Source organism: Bos taurus, chromosome 10, assembly GCF_002263795.3.
Source record: "Bos taurus isolate L1 Dominette 01449 registration number 42190680 breed Hereford chromosome 10, ARS-UCD2.0, whole genome shotgun sequence".
Classification (NCBI taxonomy): domain Eukaryota; kingdom Metazoa; phylum Chordata; class Mammalia; order Artiodactyla; family Bovidae; genus Bos; species Bos taurus.
In genome coordinates, this window is record NC_037337.1 from 84,471,522 (window position 1) to 84,496,763 (window position 25,242).

At 48.5% G+C, this 25,242-nt stretch overlaps 2 protein-coding genes across 11 annotated transcripts in view; one reads left to right on the forward strand and one right to left on the reverse strand.

Annotated features, from left to right (window-relative positions):
• DCAF4 (DDB1 and CUL4 associated factor 4) overlaps positions 1 to 15,393 on the forward strand; it is a 40,293-nt gene extending 24,900 nt beyond the window's left edge. For 2 of the 7 annotated variants that reach the window (XM_010809454.4, XM_005211963.5), the window contains 7 exons: positions 320 to 369; positions 4,106 to 4,185; positions 5,181 to 5,279; positions 5,393 to 5,490; positions 6,349 to 6,522; positions 6,875 to 6,989; positions 8,532 to 8,921. In XM_010809454.4, coding sequence (XP_010807756.1) covers positions 320 to 369; positions 4,106 to 4,185; positions 5,181 to 5,279; positions 5,393 to 5,490; positions 6,349 to 6,522; positions 6,875 to 6,989; positions 8,532 to 8,725 — 810 coding nt within the window. In that variant the 3' untranslated portion in view covers positions 8,726 to 8,921. 7 annotated transcript variants of the gene reach the window in all.
• Positions 14,877 to 25,242, reverse strand: part of ZFYVE1 (zinc finger FYVE-type containing 1) — a 44,844-nt gene continuing 34,478 nt past the window's right edge. For 2 of the 4 annotated variants that reach the window (XM_005212011.5, XM_010809489.4), the window contains exons 5-12: positions 24,327 to 24,433; positions 21,914 to 22,022; positions 21,267 to 21,364; positions 21,063 to 21,180; positions 19,508 to 19,678; positions 18,599 to 18,779; positions 18,004 to 18,117; positions 14,877 to 16,552 (exon numbers count right to left, since the gene is read on the reverse strand). In XM_005212011.5, coding sequence (XP_005212068.1) covers positions 16,320 to 16,552; positions 18,004 to 18,117; positions 18,599 to 18,779; positions 19,508 to 19,678; positions 21,063 to 21,180; positions 21,267 to 21,364; positions 21,914 to 22,022; positions 24,327 to 24,433 — 1,131 coding nt within the window. In that variant the 3' untranslated portion in view covers positions 14,877 to 16,319. The remainder of the gene's footprint in view (positions 16,553 to 18,003; positions 18,118 to 18,598; positions 18,780 to 19,507; positions 19,679 to 21,062; positions 21,181 to 21,266; positions 21,365 to 21,913; positions 22,023 to 24,326; positions 24,434 to 25,242) is intronic. The other 2 variants (XR_009496059.1, NM_001206112.1) reach the window with 2 other exon arrangements.

The window sequence follows — 25,242 nt, forward strand, 5'->3', positions numbered from 1 at the left end:
CACAGCTTGAAAATGGTTTCTGGGTTAAGTGAGATCCGTTGCAGAGAATCCATCCCCTCCCTGGACGGGATACCAGATGCCTCATTATGAGGCCCCCATGCTGATGATGAAGGACCCCAGCCCAGGAGTTGCTTCCTACCCTTGCCCTCAAGGTTCTACGCAGTGGGCAGGGAGCTTCCTTGTCCTCAGAAGCTCGTTCCAGCCCCTATTCAAGGAGTGAGACCTGAAGAAAGCAGTCATGTGTCTGTGTTCTGTAAGAAAGAGTCTGATTCTAAGTTGGCAGTCAGACCAGTCTTCCCATCTTGTCTTTCCTCACCAGGTGAACGCCATGTGCTGGGCCTCACTGAATCACCTGGATTCCCACGTTCTGTATCTTTGGGCATTGAAGAGGTTTGGTGGGCGGGCTGCACACTGGTGTAGACCTGGGCACCTGTGGGGTTTGTGAGACTGTGTCTCGGTGTCTTAGTGTCCAGAGGTCTGGGCCATTCTGCAGGCATGTCTCCCCTGAAGGAAAGAGCGGCGCATCCGCTAGAAAACAGGGATCCCCATGAGCACAGAGAAGTAGTTGAAGTGCTGAAACTGTGCTGATGGCACCACGTATCAGACAGAGTCCTGGGCTCGAGAGTCAGTGCTTTAGCAGAGGAACCAAGCGCAAAGGAACAGTAAAGCCATGAAAAGGGACCCCAGGTCCTCCTGAGACAGAGGGAAGGGGAACCTTGCAGGCAGGGCGGGGAGGCTGAGGGCACAGCAGAAAGGGTGTCCCTGGACGTGCACTGGGGCTGTGGGCTCTAGGCCTTCTTCAGAGCACTCTTCATTCTCGTCTCCATCTTCCCTTCCCAGATTATAGGGGCACACAGTGCCCAGTCAGGGCAGTTGGGCTCCCTGGGGCTCTTGATGGTGCAGAGGTCAGCTGTCCATTGTGTCCTTCATGGAGAGAAGGACCCAAAGTCGAAGCCACGTGCTAATGAGTCTTGTGGTTTACTTCCATAACAAATGAGCTCTTGAAACTGTGTGACCACTTGTTTTACCTGACTTAGAGCTGTCCTCAGGTTAACTGGTTAACATCTGTGAGTACACTCAGCACAGTGCTTGGCCATGTCATGGGTCCTCAACAAATGATGCCTCAATTGGAATCTGTTAGTTTGGTTTGCGGGGTTTGTTTTTTTTTTATTTGTTCCACAACACTCTGTTTCAAAGGGTTTTATTAGGATCTGATTATAAATTTTATGTAAGACAAACTGTGTGTGTTCTGTAAGTAGAAAGTTTTAGGTGGCTTTCGTTTGGTGGGGTTTGTGTAGTGATAGGACCACCTGTTACTGTCTTGATCTTAACCAGAGGGCAGAAGAGATCAAGCCTTTAAAAAGGCAAAACAAGAACCTCACTCCCATTTCTGATCTTCAGACAATATGGCATTTTTCCATGCTTCTCTTTGTGAGGATAAAATTCATTTATAGGCCTACCTCAGAGAGAGTGTAGGTTCAGTTCCAGACCACTGCAACGAAAAGAATATCGTAATAAAGCAAGTCACATGAATTTTTTGGTTTCCCAGTACATATAAAAGTTGTTTACACTATCCTGGTAAGTGTGCAGCAGCGTTATATTTGAGCAACAACGTACCTTATCTTAGAAATACTGTTGTTAAAAGTGCTAATCATCATCTGAGTTTGACTTGTTGACGACAAGTCAATCTTTTTGCAATAGACATCAAAGATCATTGATCACAGATTACTATAACGTAAAATAGTAACGAAAAATTCTGAAATGTTGTGAGAATTACCAAAATGTGACAGAAAAACACAAAATGAACAAATGCCGTCGGGGAAATAGCAACAGTAGTAGACTTGCTCAACGTCAGGTTGTTACGGATTCTCAATTTGTTTTAAAAATATATTAAAAAGTCCACTATCTGCAAAGAGCAGTAAAGCAAAGCATTATAAAACAAAGCATGCCTGTAGTGGGGTTTCATGACTGGGGTCTATTGCTCTTTGATCAGCAGCTTGCCCTCTGGTGGTCATTTCAGGTAATCAGGCTTTTACACACCTGCTGCTTTTACTGAAGGTCTTGAACTTTCTCCCTTTAGAAAAATGACACCTGGTTCAGACCAGCCATCTGCTCTTTTCTCTGGAATGGCGGAAGGGTCAACTGAATTTTTTCTACACTTAACTAGTTTCTTCATTGACCTGTGGCCTATTAAAGGATTAAATCTTTGATACTGGCCCTTGCAAGTACTGTGCAGAGTTTGAGTGTAACCTGGGTTTCAGCCATAATAACATGGGTAAGGACTTTCTCCCATCCTTGCCCTACAAACCTAAAAGGAAAAGAAATTTATTTAAGAAAGTACTGAGCTGCCCAGATCAGGGTTCTCATGTATAATTTCAACAGCCTGTGTACTAGAGATACTCAACATGAGGCTTACCACCCAAGGCAACATGATACCCACACGTCACACATGCAGGTGGTCAAGACTATTGCCTGCTTGGCACAGATGTACATTTTTCGATGAAGTTTGTATATTCATTCCATCATTTATTGAGCATCTGCAACCCCTGTGGAAGGTAGGAACTAGGCACCTCAACAGGTGATCAAGTCTGCAGTGATGGCCATGGGGCAGTTGTAGAGTACAGGAATTGGGTGGCCTTTCTGGAGGTGATCCCCACATGGGAAGGAGGGGACAGAGCACCCATTAGAAGGAAGAGTGAGAAGCGAGCTTGGCACATTGGACAGCAGTAAGTGGCTTGGTAACCATGATGTTTTTGGCTAGGTAGGACCTTGCAAAACCACATCCTCAGGGCTGTGGGATGCCCCTGGAGAACAGTTGTCATGGATTCACTTCTCAAATGGCAGTGAGGGTGGTTGACTGGTGAGGATGAGACCTTGGGTGGAAGGCTGCTGCAGGACCCAGAGTAGTGGCGAGAGAGTGAACTGATGAGCAGGAGTGGAGGAGAGACACGAGTTTACGAGGCTTTAGAGCCTAGGCTGGGGTGTCTTAGCGATAGAAGGTCCAAGGATGGAACGCCAGGGGAGTGCTTACAGAGCCAAGGAGTGTGCCATTAGAAACTGTGCTGCATGGCTCAGGGCAGGACCGGAAGGCATTCATCGGGTTTAGGTATTAAGAGCTCACTGGAGACCTTGGTGGAGAACATCTCACTGAAAAGATGAAGGTCTGACCTGGATTTCAGTGGGTTGAAGAGTGAAAGGCGAGGAAGTAGGGAATAAACACAGGTTTCTATTGAAACTCTGAAGGGAAAGGAACCACATCAGAAGACGGTCCAGTAGAAAAGCAGGCAAAGGACATAAAGTGACAGCTCAAAGGAAGGGAAGCCTGAGGACTATCAGATGTAGCCAGAGAAATGCGAACTGAAAGGTAATTTATACCCATTCAGATAAACACAGTTTTTAAGGTCTGATAGAGCCAAGTTTTGGTGTAGGAGGAGAATGGGGAAAACTGCTAGAAGATGCTGGTTTCCTATTTAGTAAGGGTGACTGTTTTACGGAACTCCTGTTTCAAATGTTTGTGTGTGTGTGGCACACTGTAGTGTAAAGTGAAATCCTTATCACAGGTGTAAGAAACTCTTAAGAGAAGCTTCCCATACATGGGAGTGGAAGACAGAAGGACAAGAAGAGAGGAAAAAAGGATGCGGGCGGGGGCAAAACCCACTTCAGCAGCAGGATCCCAGATAAATAAACTGTGGTCTGTTCATACAAAGGGGTGCTCTGTGGTGCAAGTGGTTGAACCAGAGCTACAAACACTACCACAGTTACGTCTCGGAGACAATGTACGTTGAACAGTTGTAGAAGATTGTATGTGACGCCATTTACATGTATTTTAAAATCAAATGCTTCTTTACATTGCTTAAGGACAAATACTGTGTAGTAGAAATATTAAGGCCTAGAACTCAGACTTGTTTTAGAGTCGCAATTCTATGTGGGGGAGTTAAAAAGGGGCCTTTAAGTGTATCTGTGACATTTTTTTCCTTTTAAAATATCCAAAACTAAATATGGAACATGGAGCCTGTTAAATGTGGATGATTTTTTTGAAGAGTGCTGATGCCCATTCTCCTCCTGGAGGAGACTCGTTCTTGACTGTCCTTAACAGCTCTTCCAGGCTGTGCCTCATGGGAATTGCAGAGACTCCGGGCTGTGCCACCCTGCTCCCCACGTCGCTGTTTGTCAGTAATCATGCAGGTACTGATGGATAAGGAGGTGCTGGGGGACATCTTTGTCCTCTGCCTCCTAGGAGCTGCAGCCAGCAGCAGCATAAGCTCTGTGGTGATGGCTTGGACAAGACGGGTGGGGACCACAGGCTGGTGAGTCCAAGTGGGAGCTCGCAGGATGGGGACAGTCTGCAGAGCACCTGGGAGGATTCCCTAAACCCCACCCAGGATTTGTACTGGAAGCGTGTACATCTTCACTTATCCCCTCCTTTTGGGTCTTTTCAGCAGCCAGAACAGTTAAAAGCATGTGTAACCAGTATAGGAGATGAAAATATTTATTTAGGCTGCCTATATACAGATCACCAAGAGAGCATCTGTTAAGCTCCTACTGTATGGAAGGTGCTGTCAGGGATACTTAGATTCTGTATGGCTGAAGGCAGTCTGGCGGCCTGGCAGCATTCTGGATATGAAGTTTTCAGTTTCAGAGAATTAGGTTCAGAGACAAGGATCAGGCCTCTCAGGTAGACCTGACATGAATCCCAGCTCTGCCCCTAACCATCTTGAAGAGATTGCTTAACCTCTAGAAAGTAAATATCTGCCCCCTCGGGTTACATGGAAGATTAAGTGATTTAATGCACACTTAGCCTTGTGCCTAGCGTTTCATCATACAGCCAGTTTGTGAAGCAGGAGGATATAGTATCATCATTTTACAGATGAGGAAACTGAGGCAAAAAGAGGTTCAGAATTTGCCTTACAAAACCAAGAGATGCTTTTAGAAGTCAGGATAGTGGTTTCCTTTAGGGAGGAGTGAGGAGGGTAGTAATTGGGAAGAAACATGAAGAGTATCAGGGTACTAGAATGTTCTAGTAACCTGGGTGGTGGTTACAAAGCTCTACTTACTTTGAGAGAACTCATTAAGGAGTATAGTATGATTTGTGCCCTTAATGTATGTTTTATCAATTTTAAAAAATGAACAGAAAGTTTGCTTAAGATCACACAGCTGGACTTGAAACACTGTTCCCTCAGCAGGAGACCGGCCTGGCATGCTCTGCAGTTTCCGGATCCCCGGGGCCTGGTCCTGCGCGTGGTCCCTGAACATCCAGGCAAACAACTGCTTTAGTACAGGTGAGCCACCCAGCTGCCCAGAGTGAGAGAGGGCACAGACCTGAAACGCCAGTCCACAGTTCCTCTCCCCGGACCGAGAGAGACATTGTCCGCCCTGTCTCCGTCTCTCTCAGGCTTGTCTCGGCGAGTCCTGGTGACCAGCGTGGTGACGGGACACCGGCAGTCGTTTGGGACCAGCAGTGACGTCTTGACCCAGCAGTTTGCTGTCACGGTTGGTTGCACTGGGGAGGGCCTAACTCAGAGTTTCCCAAGAGGCGACCTTGTGCTAGGCTGGAATGGGATTCCCTTGTGTGAAATCTAGTCCTCCTCTCTCATATACAGGGAAAAAGAGGGCATCCGAAGTGATTCATGGGTGAATAAGTCAGTGCTGAATGAAATTTGGCCGATCTAGAAAGGCCTGGCTCAGCTGGCTTTCAGCAACTTCCTAAAGTTTCAATGAAGTGTTAGTTCTTGAGTACTTAGATTAGCCAGCAGGACAGTAAAAAAATTTTAATGTATAAATTATGTCCCAGTTTGTAACAGTTTTATATGCAGTTGGCAAGCTACCCATTTGATAAATTTAAAAATTAAAATTCTGGTCCTTACTACATTTCAAAGACTCGACCTATAGAAAATGCCACCTTTCTTTCAAAGGGTGGAAGAGATGTGCTGACCTGCTTTTGGCAATAAGCACAGAACTCATCATTCTGGTTTCTTCAGCCATCTTCCCACTCTATTTGGGACCCGTGTCTTCCCTGGATTTCTAGTCTGTTTTACTCCCCTCTCATCACCTACTTTCTCACTCATAACCTGGGCGAGGATGGGACACCCTCACTTCACGGGAGGGGAGGGGTTCAGGGTGAGGCCTTAAGGGCCCGTCGCAGCCAGCGGGGAGGACACTGGAGGGACACGTGATGTCCAGTTCTTGACCTTTGATAAGAAACCCTTCCGTCTCCGCTGAAGCTCGAACCCTAACCAGCCTGCCTCTACCCATCCCTCTGATCCAGAGAAGGGAGACAGGGGGTGTGTTCTGGGGGACTCACTCTTCGCAGACGTGGAGGGAGGTACCAAACAGTCCTTCTCTCCACAGGCTCCTTTGCTGTTTAACGGCTGTCGTTCTGGCGAAATCTTTGCCATTGATCTGCGTTGTCAAAATCAGGGCAAGGGCTGGAAGGCCACCTGCCTGTTCCACGACTCTGCAGTGACCTCTGTGCAGATCCTCCAAGAAGAACAGTGCCTGATGGCGTCCGACATGGCCGGAACGGTACGGGTACTGCTGACTGCAGCCACGGAGCTGCTCTGGGCCAGGGGAGGGGCTCGGCAGGAGAGGCTCCTGTGTCGGACCGCGGCAGGGGAGAGGCATGTGGAGACCAGGTGAGGTGCCAGGTGTGCAGGGCAGCTGCTTTGCCGCCCACTCGGAGCCCCATCTGGTCTAAAGGGATGGGGCACTTGTCCTGGTGCCTCTGATAGGTTCTCAGACTCAGAGCGGGCGCCTTACATTTTCTCACTTGAAGAGGTCTGTGGAGACACCTCGCCCCCGCTGGCTTTCACGCCTGGGGCTCACCAGTACGTGCTGGATGGACCCTTCCTGACAGCCTCTGTGCTTCTTCCCACAGATCAAGCTGTGGGACCTGAGGACCACCAAGTGCATCAGGCAGTACGAAGGGCACGTGAACGAGTATGCCCACCTGCCCCTGCACGTGCACGAGGAGGAAGGAATCATGGTGGCAGGTAGCTGGGGACGAGGCGTTCCATCCCACTGACCCTGACCCTGAGGACCCCCAGCAGCTAAAGCAGAGAAGACATGACTCTATGGCAAGCTGAATAAAGGGGGGTTTGGACACTTGGGGTCTGGGAGTCAAGATGGGGTGCAAAGTTGGCCATCAGTAAGCAACAGTTTAACCCCCAGCATGTGGATAGCCCTTTGTCTCCATGTCACTGGGCAGACGTCACTTCAGTTACAGGCCAGTGAGGAGCAATAAAACACAGCAACTTAGGAGACCTGGGTGTGGGGGTTAAGTCTGTTCACCAGGTCCGCATTCAGGGCGGCCGTCCTGTCGCAAAGCCTGAGCCCCTGTTCTTTGTACTCATGCTTCTACCAGAGGATGCTGAGAACAGAGATGAAGGTCATTGTAAAGGAACCAATGCCCGGTCCCTTTACCACCACCGCTGTGATCCCATGATGTGTAGAATAGAAGCAGAGCTTTCGAGCACCAAACCCCCTTGAAAGGAGTTAGGAGTTGATCACAGATTATATTATATAATTATTCAGCACTTTCACAAATGAAATAGTAGGCCCTTGGCATTAAGGTGTATGTTCTTAGTCTTCACAGATCTCAAATTTTCTAATATTCCTACAGAAAGTACCTATCTGCTGTGAAATTTTTTGTGGCTGAGAAGCATCACTTCGCTAGAACTTTCTTAGAATTTTTTACTACTCTTACCACACCACCAGCAGTTAGCTTCCTTAAGTCTATTTTCCACAAGTTTTCACTGCAGAAGAGTTTCTGTGTTCTGGATGATAGGAAAGATACGAGCCTTGTTGAGAAGCAGATGTAGGGAGTGGGCTGACAGCAGTAATCCTTGAACTGCATGACCCGAACTGACCCACCCCCAAGGTCATAGAGTCAACTCGGATGGTCGGAAGCACACACTGAAGTCCGTGACGCCTGAGGTCTGCCCTTTCCCCCAGTAGCGTATACTGGCTGTCCGGGCTGCTGTAATCAGTGGTGTCTGGTGTCTCTTTCCTCTGACCTGTGAATACTGAAGACTATAAAGTCTTATGAACTGAATCATTAAACCAGAAAATGTTTTGGAGAGAGTTATCACCCAGTTTGCCCCGGGATGTAATGAAATTAAAGAGATCGTCCTGGTTACTATCTCATAAAAAGGAAATGAGCTGCATGTCATCTAGAACAGGTGGGCTGGGCTCCCTCTTGAACAGCCCTTGTCACCAAGAGAAACAGAATGGGCCACCCAATAGCCAAGATGCCCCATGAACCACCCAGGGTGTCACAGCCAGCCTTTGCGTCTTGTCCCTTTGAACACCGGCAACTCGCAATTCTGGAGCACCAGGGCAACCTGTGACTTTAATTTTCAAAAGGGACATCTTATCTGTAGAGACAATTTCCGTTGTGAGTTTGCTTGGCTCATGTGGAATCACCTTTAGCCCTTAGGAATTGTGGAAGCCAGGGCCACAGTTTCCACCCCCTGCCCTCCGCCCTGGTCCTGTGCATTCTCACTAACCTGCAGCATGTCTTCCCTCTCTCTTAGTGGGCCAGGACTGCTACACGAGAATCTGGAGCCTCCACGACGGCCAACTACTCAGAACCATACCCTCCCCATACCCCACCTCCAAGGCCGACATCCCCAGCGTGGCCTTCTCTTCTCGTCTTGGGGGCGCCCGGGGAGCGCCAGGGCTGCTCATGGCTGTCCGGCAGGACCTTTACTGCTTCTCCTACAGCTAACTCTGCAGGGTGCGGCCTGGAGGGGTGTGAATGTTACTCAAGGGAGCTAAGGTAGCCGTATTTTTGCCACAATTGCTGTTTCCAGTGAGGGCATTTTAAGTGGGTCGTCTGTGTGCACATGTACCATCCATCCAGCTGCGGAGGAAGAGGTGATATGTTTTATGTGGAGATACTTCAGTAAAGTGATCTCGGTTAAGTTGTGAGCCTTGAAAGTCCTTTTCATAAAAGGTGCCTATTTCTTGTTGAATTCCTTAGGATCTCTCTTCCCCTCTTTTTTTAACAAAAAATAATTTTCTAAAGGCTGAAGATAGACAGTAACTAAAGCTGCTTTTTTCACCAAAAGCCCTTTCAAGAAGCCTGATGAGACTGTTAGTAGTCAGTGCCTGGGTCCCAGAAAGACATCCTTGAGAAAGCCAGGTGAGAAGAAGGGAAAGTCATTTCTCTGAGTCTCTAGAAGAAGATTTTTAAGGCTGAGTTGGTCATCATTAAATTTGCCTTCTCAAACTCACTCAACACCAGTGTCAGATCTCTCAGATTCTCATTTATTACCATTCATTGGCTTTCATAGGAAAGGTGGATCCTTTCAGATGCTAGGCAGGCCTTAGCGTGCATTTCTTGAAGCACCTTCCAGACTGTTAGATACAGCAGCTCCTGTATTTATCGTGGTGACTTGAACATCCATTCAAGGGCCCCAATTCAAAGAAAACGGGCTTGGCCTTTTTGTAATCCAAGAGAAGTGGTTTGTGAGATGTTTATACAGAGTGTTAATATGAAGAGCGGGTCTTTCTACCAGATAAAGAACCATAACATGGTGTGTCATTTCTGTTCATGATTTAGAACCTCGTGATGCTTGGCTGCTGTAGCATCAAACCAGCTACGGCAACACCTGCTCAGATCTTGGGTGAGGGAACAAAAGATGGAGACTGAGGCCAGCTTTCGTGGCTTTTCTGCAAAGCTTTCAGCAGGCTCCCTGGCCTGGGTTGGGTTCAGCCAATCGAACATAACAGCAGGAAAGCAGACAGGAGCTTGAGGGGAGAGTGTTAGTTTCTGGCTCCCCTCCTTTTGGGGTTTGCAGAGCTGTCTGTGGCTGTTTCCCTCCACCCCAGGCTACAGCTTCTGCTGGAACACAGCTCTCTGGATTCCAGGAACTTCTCTCCATTTGTCCCTGCAGACCTGCAGCTGGTAATTGCATCTCTCTGTTGTTAGTCCAATGTGCTTCGCCAATTAACACACTCTACAGTTATCCCCTTAAGTGTTACACATCTGTGTCCTGCCAGAACCCTCCTACAACTTAATGTACAGAGAAACAAATCCAAAACTCATTAGAGTATCAGAATGGTCATCCCATAGATGAGCCGTATGTTACAATAAATGTTTTCAGAGCTTTAGGTTTTATAAATGACTTTCCCCTATCTTAACCTGACTAGACCCTTAAAACAACCCATAAAGGAGGTAGGGCAGTAGTAATAATATAAAAATTATCAACATCGTTTTCTGGGCAGAGAAATTGACCACAGATCACAGACCTGGCATTGGTACCAGAAGAGACCACGTCCTCTACTTTCCACACTCCTCCAGTTGCTGACAGTACTTGGGTATCACACTGCTAGTGCTAAGGAGAAATCACAAGGCAGCTTGGGGCAATGCTAGCATTTCATATTTAATCACCAAGTAAATAAATTTTTCTGGCTCTGGCACTCAAAGGCAAGAAGCTTGCCAATTACCAGAATTCTTAGGTGTTCAATCATTTAGACATCGCCCCTGTATCTCTGCAGCCCTGGCATGCTGACCTGCATGGAGGACTCAGGAAATAGCCTTATGATTGAAAGGTCCAGCTGACCAATCACAGCAGAATCTTTTGGATTGATTTTGGTGACATGCCCCCACCCAAAGAGCACAAACAAGCATAAGTGCTAAGCTGTGACCCTAATATCACTCATACTTTCACCCCCAGAAGTTCTAAGTTCTCACAAGTTTGTTCATAAGAAGATCTGCCTTCTACAGAGAGTATCTTTGGTATTGCACCTCTAGTGCAGAGCTTTTGCCACAATTCTGTACTGCAAAGAAGCTGTGGCTACTCAGTCCACTTTTGAAGAGTACACTGTCTCTCAGAGACAGGAGACAACTGACTACTCAAAAAAGTACCTGATGAGCTCTGAGATGTAGCTGGTGGTTATACCTGCAATGCAAGAGACCCAGGAGACAGAGGTTCAATCCCTGGGTCAGGAAGATCCCCTGGAGGAGGAAATGGCAACCAACTCCAATATTCTTGCCTAGAAAATCCCATGGACAGAGAGGAGCATGGTGGGCTGCAGTCCATGGGGTCGCAAAGAGTTGGACATGACTGAGCACATCACATTCCCAAACACCTTCCTAATGCCTTGTCAACTGTGCCATAGCCCAAGTTTCTTACTAGGCAAATACAGTTGTCAAAGAATTAGTTGTAATGTTTGCCTTAGGCTTAAAAAAAAAAAAAAGGAGGTGAGGACATGATCAAAACTTCTTAATTTAGCAATCTGTTCTTATGTTTGGTTAGTGGTCACTGCTCCTAACATTTGCTCTAGATGATATGAAAAGTGGTTAAACTTCACTGCAAAGTTGATAAAGCATTTTGGCACACTGCTTGTTAAGAGTGTCCCGAAGACTAAGTCTGTCATACACTCTGGAGGCATTTTTCACTTGCAGGTCTGTTAGGGCCTTTTGCCCTGATCCTCCGGGTGCCAATGAAAGGTCTAGAATGAACAGAGGGTGGCATCAGCACCAGGCTCCGATAAACCCTTTGCTGTTTCCTTGCTCGTGGCCTTCTTAACGGATGAGAACAGTAGCACAGACTGGTCACCAGAAATGCCCACCGGTCAACACTCGGTGCCCACAACAAGGGCACCACCTGCTTACCTCTTACCTGTGAGCCCTCACTCTGTCCTGGTCTAAATGTTCCCTGTAACCGTCTCTGAAAACAACTGCAGGCTAAATTTCTCCATTCATGTTACAACGGTAGATGCCTCCAGGCCCACTCCTTGACGTCTGCCTCTTCAGGCCACCGCCATGAGAATGACCTTTCCCCAAAGATGCCTGCACTCAATGGCTTCTTATGCCTCGGGATAAAACGTGGCCTTGAGATGTGAACACACACACCTTACCCTGTTGCCCCTTCTCTTGGGACATGTTTCACCCTCACCTGGGCATCTGTGCAAGCTGTGCTCCGATCTGTTTCATCTGTAATTGTCTAACTGTTGCGATCAATGCAAAGAATTAGAGGAAAACAACAGAATGGGAAAAACAGAGATCTCTTCAAGAAAATTAGAGATACCAAGGGAACATTTCATGCAAAGATGGGCTCGATAAAGGACAGAAATGGTATGGACCTAACAGAAGCAGAAGATATTAAGAAGAGATGGCAAGAATACACAGAAGAACTGTACAAAAAAGATCTTCACGATCCAGATAATCATGATGGTGTGATCACCCACCTAGAGCCAGACATCCTGGAATGTGAAGTCAAGTGGGCCTTAGAAAGCATCACTATGAACAAAGCTAGTGGAGGTAATGGAATTCCACTTGAGCTATTTCAAATCCTGAAAGATGATGCTGTGAAAGTGCTGCACTCAATATGCCAGCAAATTCGGAAAACTCAGCAGTGGCCACAGGACTGGAAAAGGTCAGTTTTCATTCCAATCTCAAAGAAAGGCAATGCCAAAGAATGCTCAAACTACCACACAATTGCACTCATCTCACACACTAGTAAAGTAATGCTCAAAATTCTCCAAGCCAGGCTTCAGCAATACGTGAACCGTGAACTTCCAGATGTTCAAGCTGGTTTTAGAAAAGGCAGAGGAACCAGAGATCAAATTGCCAACACCTGCTGGATCATGGAAAAAGGAAGAGAGTTCCAGAAAAACATCTATTTCTGCTTTATTGACTATGCCAAAGCCTTTGACTGTGTGGATCACAATAAACTGTGGAAAATTCTGAAAGAGATGGGAATACCAGACCACCTGACCTGCCTCTTGAGAAATTTGTATGCGGGTCAGGAAGCAACAGTTAGAACTGGACATGGAACAACAGACTGGTTCCAGATAGGAAAAGGAGTACATCAAGGCTGTATATTGTCACCCTGCTTATTTAACTTCTATGCACAGTACATTATGAGAAACGCTGGACTGGAAGAAACACAAGCTGGAATCAAGATTGCCGGGAGAAATATCAATAACCTCAGATATGCACATGACACCACCCTTATGGCAGAAAGTGAAGAGGAACTAAAAAGCCTCTTGATGAAAGTGAAAGTGGAGAGTGAAGAAGTTGGCTTAAAGCTCAACATTCAGAAAACGAAGATCATGGCATCTGGTCCCATCACTTCATGGCAAATAGATGGGGAAACAGTGGAAACAGTGTCAGACTTTATTTTTTGGGGCTCCACAATCACTGCAGATGGTGAGTGCAGCCATGAAATTAAAAGATGCTTACTCCTTGGAAGGAAAGTTATGACCAACCTAGATAGCATATTCAAAAGCAGAGACATTACTTTGTCAACAAAGGTCTGTCTAGTCAAGGCTATGGTTTTTCCTGTGGTCATGTGTGGATGTGAGAGTTGGACTGTGAAGAAGGCTAAGCACCGAAGAATTGATGCTTTTGAACTATGGTGTTGGAGAAGACTCTTGAGAGTCCCTTGGACTGCAAGGAGATCCAACCAGTCCATTCTGAAGGAGATCAGCCCTGGGATTTCTTTGGAAGGAATGATGCTAAAGCTGAAACTCCAGTACTTTGGCCACCTCATGCGAAGAGTTGACTCATTGGAAAAGACTGATGCTGGGAGGGATTGGGGGCAGGAGAAGGGGACGACAGAGGATGAGATGGCTGGATGGCATCACTGACTCGATGGACGTGAGTCTGGGTGAACTCCGGGAGTTGGTGAAGGACAGGGAGGCCTGGCGTGCTGCGATTCATGGGGTGGCAAAGAGTCGGACACGACTGAGCGACTGAACTGAACTCAACTCAAATCGGTTGAGTCTGAGCTTCACAGAAACCTCTAGGGCGCTTAGCTTCCCCAGCACTTACTTACCACATGTAGACACTGAGTATGTTTTTTCACCATTATTCCCGTTTAATTCTTAGGACCCTACGAAGCAGGTGAAGATCATGCCAATATACTGCGGGGGCGGGGGGGGGGGCGGGGGGAGGGGGGCGGGCGGGGGGCGGGTACTGAAAAGAAAGCAGTTTGCCTAAGGTCTGCTAATGAGTGAGACAGCTAACAAGGTCTCCTGCTCAAGAAATCTATTCAACCCCCTGGTGTTAGAGAGAATGGAATTTTTACTTTTGCCCTGCAAGTGTAAGATCTCCTTAAACCTAGTTTTCCTACAGGTGACTTCCGGACCCATCTCCCTGCTTGCTCCTACCACCCACCCACCTGCACTCTTGGCCTCATCTGAATTAAAGCAGCCACCGCAAAACCAAGATGAACACCGGGTGTGTAGGACAAAAGAGAGAACTTTTGGTTATTCTGATACCGGGTTACCTTCTTCTCCTCTCCTGGTCTGACTAGTGTAAGAAAGCGAGTTCGGAAGACTTGTCTGCATCTTTCCTGTGTGGTCCAGCAGACACCATGCTCAGGGGCGGCCCCACACGACAGGACAGGAGACGGTGAACAGTTGTTCAACGGGAGCTGAACAGACAGAGCAAGGCAGGGCAGAGGATCGACACCAAAGGGCAGATACAAAAGGAGAAGAGTCTCTTCCCAGGGCTTCCATAGGTCACTAGTAACACCTAATCTCTTCTGGGAGAGAGCATTCCCAGGGAATAAACTGAGATATTCACAGGTAAAATATACCTCTCACTTGGCTTTTGCTCTGAAAAGCCACCAGCTTTCATCAACTAGGGGACGTCCCTGGTGGCTCAGACAGTAAAGCGTCTGCCTACACTGCGGGAGACCCAGATTCAATCCCTGGGTTGGGAAGATCTGGAGAAGGAAATGGCCACCACTCCAGTATTCTTGCCTGGAAAATCCCATGGATGGTGGAACCTGGTAGGCTTCAGTCCATGGGGTCGCAAAGAGTCAGATACGACTGAGTGACTTCACTTTCACTTTTCATCAACTAGAAAGAGGTAGCAAGATAATACTGATGAACTTAAAGGAAAGAGGCCACAGTCCATATTCCGCAGGAAGACTCCTTTATAACGGCGAATTTAATAATACACAGTACTAGAGCAGGCCTCAGTCACTGGGCCACGGGAGGCGGGAAGGAAGCAGGTCTGAGAGGGACCAACACGTCTCCAGGGCTCACGTCAGTGACACCAAGTGACCACCACGTACCTCCCTGAAGCTTGGCCCACCCCCCAGTTCAGTCAAGAACTGTGTCACTTCGAATTCTTCCTTTTTGGCCATTGACGATAAAATCCACCATGATGACAGGATTTCAGCACAACGGTCTCTTTCCAGTCACGACAGATATGGATGTCCCAGCTCTTGAGAAACAAACGTTCATCTGACTTCTCTCGCCAGGACTGGAGAATTTTTTCGTAATGATCCGCTGAAATGTTTGTATATACTTTGAAAAAACCACTAACAGTCCGTTCTGTGCTCTTTCCCTGGAAGATTTCTCATGAACACCCCTCCAACAGCTCAAGGGGTCGTGTGTCTGGGAATAAAGAATTAAGACACTTCAAAATAAGCAAGAACCCTAGTGCAACACTCAGTAGATGGGGGGCTTGCGGGGGCTGGGAGGGGAGGGTGGGGGCAGGTGCTCACTGCGGGGCAGGGAAAGCCAAGTGGTGGAGCGAATGGAAGCATCGACAAGCAGGGAACACTGCTGGGGAAGGCCCGTCTCCTTCCGTGCCCGCCCCCGCTCGAGGGACATCACGTCACCTGCGCTTGGGGACTCCTTGGGTCCGGGGACCCTACCACACCCTCCACCCATCCGTGACCTGCACGTGAAGCTGGGTGGTCTCTGAAACAGGCCAAGGCCAGGGATTGGGATCTGACTCTGGAGGGCCCAGGGAGCTCCCCGGCAGGCCACCCCCAGCAGAAGGTCCCTGGGAAGCTCCTACCCTGGCAGCCGAGGGGCATGAAGGCTTCGAAGGCTCGGAGAGAAGCAGCAGAGGGAGGCTAGTGGTGCAGTGGCCTTGGACTTGGCTCGGTTTTGTGGGGGGAAGACCTGCTGCCCGCTGCCCCCGGATCCCTGCTGGGGACGGACTGCGCGGGTGTTCACGGCCAGCGGCAGCGTGAACGCCTCCACATTCCTTTTGTATGTATATACGTGTGCGTGTGTGTGTGTGTGTGTGTGTGTGTATATTTACGTACTTATTATTTTTAACTGAAATAAAATGCAGTGGATTCGAGTTCATTCCCCTTTGCTCTAAGCTGCTCAGGCTGCCCGCCCTGGCTGGGTTCACGCCTTCGGGCCCGCCGCCCGGCTCGCCCCGACTCACTCTCTGCACCCCCCCGCCCACCACCCCACAGTGGGAACAGGGCCCCCGGGATGAGGAGAGAGGACACACACCGCCACAGGTGACCAGGAGGAGGGCCTACCTCAGCACGACCTCGTTTCTAACCCTGAGAACCTAAGGAATTGTGAAGGACTCGGAGAGGGAGCTGGGGTTAAAGGTCACCGGGCTTTTTATTGCAGTTAAAGCAGACTCGGACAGGATGGTCCCAGCCTCGCGAGGGGACAGCCCGGCGGTCGTGGGAACACTCGTCACAGAAGCCCTGTCCGCAGGCCCGGCAGTGGTGTTTCGAGAGCTTGACGCTGAACTCCTTCCGGCAGCTGTGGCAGTGCAGGATCTCATGGTCCGGGACCCAGTAGGCCGGCCTGGCTGCATCCTTCACCAGACCTGCGTCGCGGAAGGGGCCATGATGGGCGGCACACTCGGGACCCAGCACCCCGAGTCCCACCAGGCAAGACGCCAGCGACAGACACTTCACTGGCTCACAGTCTAAGCACACACACATCACCCCTTCTACCCAGGGCTCCCTCACCCACTACCACACAGGTCAGGATGTCTGGCACTGATATGTGCCTATCTAGTACGCTCTCCAGGTGAGCCTAAACTACGGCTGAATTAAGAACCACTGGCGGAATGGTGAAGTTTGGGCTTTGGAGTCAGGACACAGCTTCATCCCAGTTCCACTGAGCCTGAGTCAGTCAGGTGTGGGATTGACAGGTTCCTTAGAGTCTCAGGGCCTTGGGTTTACTCATCTGTAACAACCCACCTTCAAAAGCAGTTACAAGATTACAAGAAATAAAGTGTCTGATGAGCTGGGACCCAACAGCCAGTGAGTGCTCAGCAAGTGAGTGCCTGTTAAGCACAGTTGGAAGGTTCTGCCAAGGGCGGCCCCTGCCCCTCCTGGTCACCTGAGAGCAGATGCAACTTGAGCCTCCAGGCTGGATAAATCCATCTATTTCTACACTCTCAAGTCAAAAGCCTGTCATCAGCTCATTCTGTGAGCCATGTGATCAAATCTGATCCATGCAATTGTCATCACAGCCACCCAGGAGCCCTTGGTCTCTCCCCTATGAAGGGCTGGAATGCCCCAGGCCCAGTCAGCCCTGCCTAAGCCCTCCGCACACTGGCAGGTTTCCCTTCATCTCCCTCTTCCCATCCTGGTTATAAGCCCGCCCCTTCACATCAGGTGAGTGGCTCTCTTCAATGTTAAAGGAATAACAGCTTGGCTGGTGTGGCAGATTGAGGCCCTGCCCCTTCTCTTGAATCTAGGCAGGCTCTGTGACTACAGCAGTCTCTAGCAGAAGAGCTGGTTTCCAGGCCCAGGCCTGTCTGAGAGCCCTGAGGCACTACATAAGGAGTCTTTAGCACTGGAGAAACCATGTGCAGAGGCGTGGGGAATACAGGGAATGGGGTGAGGGGGAAGTTCTCCTGAGCCCAGCCTTCGAGGCAGCTCTGCCAGGCTAGCCAGCGTGTAAGTGAGGTTGGCTTGGCCCCTCAAGACCCGTCCAGCTGCCATACTGGAAAGTCCAGCAGTAATTCCCGGCAATGCCACTTAGAGAAGAATGCTTGCCTGTACTGTTGAGACGTGATTGTTTTAAGCCTTTCCATTTTCAGGTGGTTTATTATGCAGCAATAGATGGCCTAAGAGGATGGCCTCCAGGAATAGACATGAAACCACCAAGGTATTCAGCATGAAGCAGGGAAAGTAAATTCTCAGTCGCGTCCTTGGGGCCCAACTCAATCCAGGTCAGCAGGCTGACAAAACAACAGCCCAAGGCACGGCACTCTGCGAGCCCTCACCCACACACACCGCACCCGAGAGGCACTGCCAGGCCCACCTAGTGGTATGTCAATGGCTGTCACCACGGCTCCTAAAGTGTTCTGCACGGCCTCGCCCACCTTCCGAGCGATCAGCGTCCCACCTTCGTCGTCCCCCTGTGCCTCAGTGACATCTGCAGACAATGATGAAGGAAATGCCATCACCTCTGAGTCATTTCCCAAATGACAAATTCTAGACGCTTCTCCCAGGGCACCCTGTGCCATTCTGCAAGGGTGGCAAGGGTCTGGGCTGTGGGCACGCACACCACAGCCAGTGAGGTCTGCCACTCCTCTCTACCTCAGGTCTCTGGGGCTATTTCATAACCTTCCTTTACAGTAGGCCAGGAGCATGACCTAGAACCTCCTCCAGGAGAAGATTCAGTCTAAGCCTATGGTAAACACAGGACAGCTTTAACCCTCCCCCAGCCAAGGAACAGCGCCCCCAGGACCCAGTTAACAAAGAGCTTAGAGGATGCCTGGGCAAGACCAGGGGAGCGACTGCTCTCAAAGAGTGAGGCGGGGAGGAACAGGGTTGGGCAGGTGAGGGTCCCATTCCCAGCACCCAGTGCCAAGGAGAGGTCCCCTCCACCTTGCGGCTCCTGGGCCCCACGTTACCTAACTGGGAATTCCTGGCTTCATAGCAGTTGTCACACACCCGCACGGGCGCAGGGCCCCAGCCCCGCTCGGGCACCGGCCGGGTCTTGGATGAACAGCTGTCACAGAAGCCCTCCCCACAGGCCCGGCAGTGATGCTTGGTATCGTTATCTTTAAAGGATGTAGCACATTTGTTGCAGCTCTGTTCCAAGCCCAAAACAAACAGAGAGGCAGGTGTCATTCATGTCTGCTCAGCCGAGAAAGTCAACCCAGGGAGTCTTGGATCATCTGAGGATGGCAGGATGCTGATGGTCCCAACAGAGGGGACCTAAGACCTCCAGCCACATGGAACACCCTCACTGAAGCACAGCTGTGATTAACATTTTCTTCCAAGAAGTGCTGGAAAGGTACCTCACATCCACCTGGCCGAGTCACAGGGATCTCAGAAAGGACTATGTAATTTCAGCCATAAAAGCAACAAGGATTCGTTTCTTTCACGGTTTCTCATGAGCCTCTGGGAAGCTGAGGAGGAACAGGTTTCCTGTCACAAGTGTTTGGGCCAAATCTGGGGGCTCCCTTGATGTGGGAGCCGTGAGGTTTGTGTATCAAGCTGGGGGTGACCCTAAATGACCTCTAAAGGCTCCCTTTCCTCTACAGTCTATAGGTATGACCTCAGACATTTGACCAATAACAACTGGCTCTAGTGGGAAAGTGAACTAAAATCCACCACAAGGGAAATACTCAGAAAATAACACGGGAAATCAGCGGACAAAGAGGACACTGGCTGTCTTAGGTGTGTCCCGCCCTTTCCCACACTCTGGAAGCTCATCCGGCTGGGACAGAGACTCCAAGCCTTCCTCGCAGAACAAGCTAAGGGCAGGGTGAAGCAACACGAGGAGAATGGGCTGTGCGGGGATCCTGCCACCGTACCAGGATCTGGGAGTTGGGCCTCCAGTAGGCAGGGGCGATCTGGTCTGTCAGCCAGGACGTCACAGCCTTGGTGGGCCCGAGGCTGAGCTCAGACACCGACTGAGCCATGAAGTTCATCCCGTCCAAGAGGCGCTGGGCCGCGTTGTTGTTGTCCTTCAGAAATCCATCAGTCTGAAATGAAAACACAGGCTCCCATCACGTTCTGAGTGACGGGAGTAAAGGGAAGGAGGGAGAGGGGTCTTAGGTGAGTTACATACCCATCACAGCCAACTCAGAACCACAGATTCCCTGGCAGAGAAGAGCAGGGTCAGATCAGAATCCCTATGGCTTCTAAGCAACATCACACCCTATGAGTCATTGCTGATACTACTCTTCAAGATGACCACAGAACTTGGTCCACAACTGTTCAATTCAGAACTTACTCTGCTTGTGAGATATACAACCCAGGAAATAAATAATCCTATAAAGAGGACACCTCCTCCAAGAGGTTCCCCACCCCAGGCTGGGTTAGGATCTGTTGCTTTAGGAATCACCCAGAAAGGGGAACACCACCAAGTAAAATAAGTCCCTTATAGAAAAGAGCTTCCCTGGTGGCTCAGATGATAAAGAATTTGCCTATGATGCAGGAGACCAGGGTTTAATCCCTAGGTTGGGAAGATCCCCTAGAGAAGGCAATGACTACCCACTCCAATACTCTTGCTTTGGAGAATTCAATGGACAGAGGAGCTTCGTGGGCTACAATCCATGGGGTTGAAAAGAGTCTGACACAACTGAAGCAAACAACACATAGAAAATCGCTTATCTTTCTTCCATGAAGGGAAAAGGCATTGGATGTGCTGTGATTGATGGGTAATTCCAAGTGTGAATCGTGCTTTAATGCAGAATGAAAGCACTGTATCACTGCCTCATAAATAGATTTGTTTTTCCAACATCTTGAATTAAAAAATCCAATTTAAAAACAGTAAAGGTCCATAGTGATTATACTTCTTAGAATATACTTCAAGAAGAATATACTCCAAAACAAAGAAAAGGCTTTCTTACATGAAGATGGTCACGATAGCATTTTCTTTGATAATAAAAAAATCATAAACAGCATGAATGTTCAAAATGAAGAGAATGGGGAAATCAAACTTTAACATTAGACAGAATATTACACAGTGATTACAAATGAAAATCATGAAAAGTGAAAGCAATATGGAAACAAAGCAAAACTGTGGTATGAGAAAAAGCAGTTAAGTGGCACGTTAATTATAATTGTATCTATACAAACATACATATGGAAAATGAGTGAGGAGAATATGAAAAGATAAAGTTTTATTTGCTAAGGCAATTTATATATCAATTTTTAGTTTAAGTCGTGTTTCTAATATTTATGCAAGAAATGGGATAAAAATGAACAGTCTAGAACAAAAAAGGCACTCCAGATCATAGCTTCCTAAACCACCAACATATTGAAATTCATGGTTAACCACCATTGTAAACAAGCTCCACTTTCCCATACACAGGAATAACTGGACAACCCGAAGAGAAAACAGAAAAATAAAACAGCTCTTACTCCAGGCCACACGTGCACAATCTCTGTCCGCACCACCGTATCCACAGGATCTTGGTTCCCAAACCAGTACTGCCGGCTACGATAGACCACGCCACAGTTGGGACATTCGATCACGTACCTACAAGGAAGGCAGACAGATACTGGAACTCCACACCAGGGGCCTGGAGAGACAAACAGACCCAAATGCCAGCCACTGAAACTCACCCAGACCAGGCATATTTTGCAAGACCCATCCAGGGGGAGTCAGTGGAAGCAGCCGTCTTGGGCACCACGCTGACTTCATTGCCTCTCTCGTAGCAGGCCTGAAACACGGAGCACTCTGCCAGCTTCTGTTCTGTCCACCAGACCCCCTGGCCTCTCCACACCCCTGTCTGGCCCACTGCCTGCAAACCAGACCTGCTGAGGGCTTACGGACCCTGGGTTTTAGCAGAGCAGAGGAAAGTCTTTCTCCAAAGAAGTCAGTGCCCTGAATGATTATGATCTGAATGTGTACCCATCCCAGGGGCCCAAAACTGAGCTACAAATTCTATCACTGTCATAGGAGAAATTCATCCAAACTAAGTTTCTGAAGGGCAATTTCACTCTTAGGAATAAACAGTCAATGTAGATGAACCCGGCATACAGGCTCAACAGGATAAGAGGGGAGGTTTAAGCTTAAAAAAAATAAACCAAGGGGCCCCTGGCAACAGACATGTGAGTTTTTAATGGCTGGAGCTGGAGAGAAGTTTCAGATAGACTCAATTTGAATATCAAATACTTTGGTAACAGTCAAGAGTGGTCCTAAGCCAGTCTTCCAAGAGGGGAGTGTGGCCAGCAAGCCAGCTGCTGGAGGAGAGGTTGGGAGGACTCACCTTGCAGGTGAAAACCCGGTTGTCATACTGGTGGGAATATCTGCAGCGGCTCTTGGCTTCATGAGGTACCCCTTCTTTCCCGTGATTCATGCTGTTCTTACATCCAGCCCTGAGGGAGGCACCAAAGCTGACATGAAGCTGCTAAAAGGAGCCAGGACCACTTACGCACAAGCGTTAAGCCAGATGCAAGGGCAAAACTAGACCCCCTGTTACTAATTGGGCCCCAAATACGGAGGAGAGAGACAGCAGTTTGTTTTGGAAACTAAGGGCCTCTCTCATACTTGCAATCAACAGTGCTACACAGGTAGTGCACCTATTACTCTTGCATGAGGAAAAAGAGCCAAAAGGGTATCTCTTCTTGGAAAACCACCAGGTCCCTCAATAGGAATGGAGGAGCCAGCAGACAGCACCTTGATGAGAGAGAAAACCTGAACAGCCTTCAGGGAACTCAAACATCCAAACAGCATGAAATAAGAAGTTTAATCAGAACAGGCTGCCAAGATGCAAAACAAAAATTGACCCTCAAATTTTGACAATGCATTAAGAGGAGGCTTAAGCTGAACAAGAAAACCTTCCAAATGAACAGTGGGCTCTGCTCTCCTGACAACGCAAAACCAGGGACCAGGACTTTAGAATTTCACTGTGAGAGAAGGGAAAGCTCTGGAAACCCTGGTGAGGCACAGTTAGAATGGAAAAGTGATGATGATCCAACAGAGCCTAAGCCTCTCTTGCTGGGCTCATGGGGCCCGCTAAAGGAAGTCACACTGGCAACTAACATCCCTCTTTCCTCTCTAAGACAAGCCTCAGTCCTCCCTGGCGCAGTCTGTATAATCCAAGAACCACGTCCTTGTTACAAACTCAGAGCAAATATGGTGGCCCAGGAGGTGGCCTATAGGGATCAATGCAAAAAGGCAATTCATTACAGAAAAGGCTCAGGTCTCCCCTGTATGGGCAAATGTGGAGGACAGGATTAGATGATGAAGTGATGAAAGCAGTGGAGAGGTGGGCCAGTGTCTACAAGACAGAGTCTGCAATCTGACCCTGACACACTGCATTTAAACCCCCAGGCTCCATCCAACAAGTCACTGGCCTGTGACTGAGTAGCTATCAACAGTTCAAATTAATCCAGTGAGCCTCAATGTGCGGTCCCCATTCAGCAACATCAGTATCACCCGGGAACTTAGCAGAAGGGCAAATTCTCAGGCCCTACGTCAGACCTACTGAATCAGAAACTGGGAGCAAGGCCCAACTACCTGTTGTAACATGTCCTTCAGGTTTTCCTGAGGCATGCTAAAATTGAGAATCACTGCTGTTTCCCCTGTAACCAAGGACCAGCAGCATCACCCAGGAGCCGGCTGGAAACACAGAATCTCACCGAGACCTGCTGATTCTGAATCTGCATTTAACAAAAGCCCGAGGCGATGCATACATAAAGTTTGAGAATACTGCCCTAACTCAATGTTCTCAACTCAGCTACACATCAGAATCACCTGAGGAGCGTTTTAAACACACCCGTGCTGAGGCACCACCCCAGATCTGGTAAGTGAGAAACCCTGGAGGCAAAGCCTTTCAATCATTTGGAAAGCTCCCTGGATAATTCTACGGTGCTCTAGGCGTCTGTCCTCATCATGAAAGGAATCCACTAGGACCGATCCTACCCCAGTGCTGTGCACAGTGAATGGATGGAATGACTAGAATTGAAAGCTCTGGTAAGAGAAACACAGAAACACGGGCAACCTAAAGCTTTCCGTGCTTTTTCTTTTCTGTGCTAAATGCTTTTGAACTGTGGTGCTGGAGAAGACTCTTGAGAGTCCCTTGGACTGCAAGGAGATCAAACCAGTCAATCCTAAAGGAAATCAGTCTTGAATACTCATTGGAAGGACTGATGCTGAGCTCCAATACTTTGGCTCCCTGATATGAAGAACTGACTCATTGAAAAAGACCCTGACGCTTGGAAAGACTAAAGGCAGGAGGAGAAGGGGATGACAGATGGTTGGATGGCATCACCGACTCGATGAACATGAATTTCAGCAAGCTCCAGGAGCTGTTGATGGACAGGGAAGCCTGGAGTGCTGCAGTCCATCGAGTCGCAAAGAGTCGGACACGACTGAGTGACTAGACTGAACTGAAAGCTTTCTGCAGTGAAAGTTACTCAAACCAGTCAACTTCACATCTAAACCGGTTGGAATCTTCAGGGAATTTTTCGTAACCATGTGTCCTGTAATCCCCTGCAACCTCAAAGTGTGGTCCTTGGACCGTTAGGCTCACCAGGGAACTTGTTGGAATACCCTATCTCAGGCCCCACTCCATCCTTTAGTCACAGTCTAACTTAAGCAGACCCCACGTGATCTGCAGGCACAGGGAAGTCTGTGAAGCACTGTTCTGAGGCTCTTTTCCCACAGTGGGGACTTACCCGCAGCTGAGACACAGGGAGGAGCAGGTGAAGTACTCGTCTGGAAAAAAGGAGCTGTGTGCCATCTGGTCATCGGGGATCTCACCACTGAAGCGGTCACTCAGAGCCTGCGCGGAGGGAAGGTGACACGCGAAGGGCCTCAGCAGAGAGCTCGGAGCTCTGGGCCTTCCACTGGCTGCCTTTCTAACACGCCCTCACCGCTGGCTTATTTCTTACCGGTTCTGCGGCTAGAAGCGGGAAGCCAGCGACTTCTGCTCCTTAACCTCCACCTTCTTGGCCTGACTTACACCAATCCTCACCACAGGAAACCTCAGAAAGAACCGGCCCATTTCCCAAGAGCTCAGAAGGAAGCAAAATTACTGTTCTCTCCTAATGTCCTTGAAAGTTATAAACATGTCACACACTCCACTGTTCATTCAAAACCACCAGATACTGACGAATGCCCATTTCATCTTTGTGAAGCTGGGAAAGAAAGCGATACTTGAGAAGGTGGCTTGTCTTGAAGTCGGAGGGAGACAGAGCTCAGAAGTGCGCTGGGAGTTTTCTGGGCGTCTCCACCAGTTCTAACCACAGACCCTCACTGGAGTTTACTGGCCACAGAACTATCTCTATGTACAAAAAAGGGTTATCAGCCAAAACGCAAGGAGGAATTATTCTAGGTATTGGCAGCCTTTTTATCAACTATAGTAACTAACCTAAAAGACAGCAAACGGTCAAAATAAATGCCAAGAAGAAAGATAAAGGTATGTGAAGTAACAGACTGAAATTTTTATGTTTAAAGGAAGCTTCCATTTTTAATCCTCTTTGTGTTCACTACTTTATATTGAAAGTATTCTTCAGGCTGATTTTTTTTTTCCCCCCTCCAACCCTTCAGTCATACGCAGTGAAAAAAGTCATATGAATTAAATATAAATAG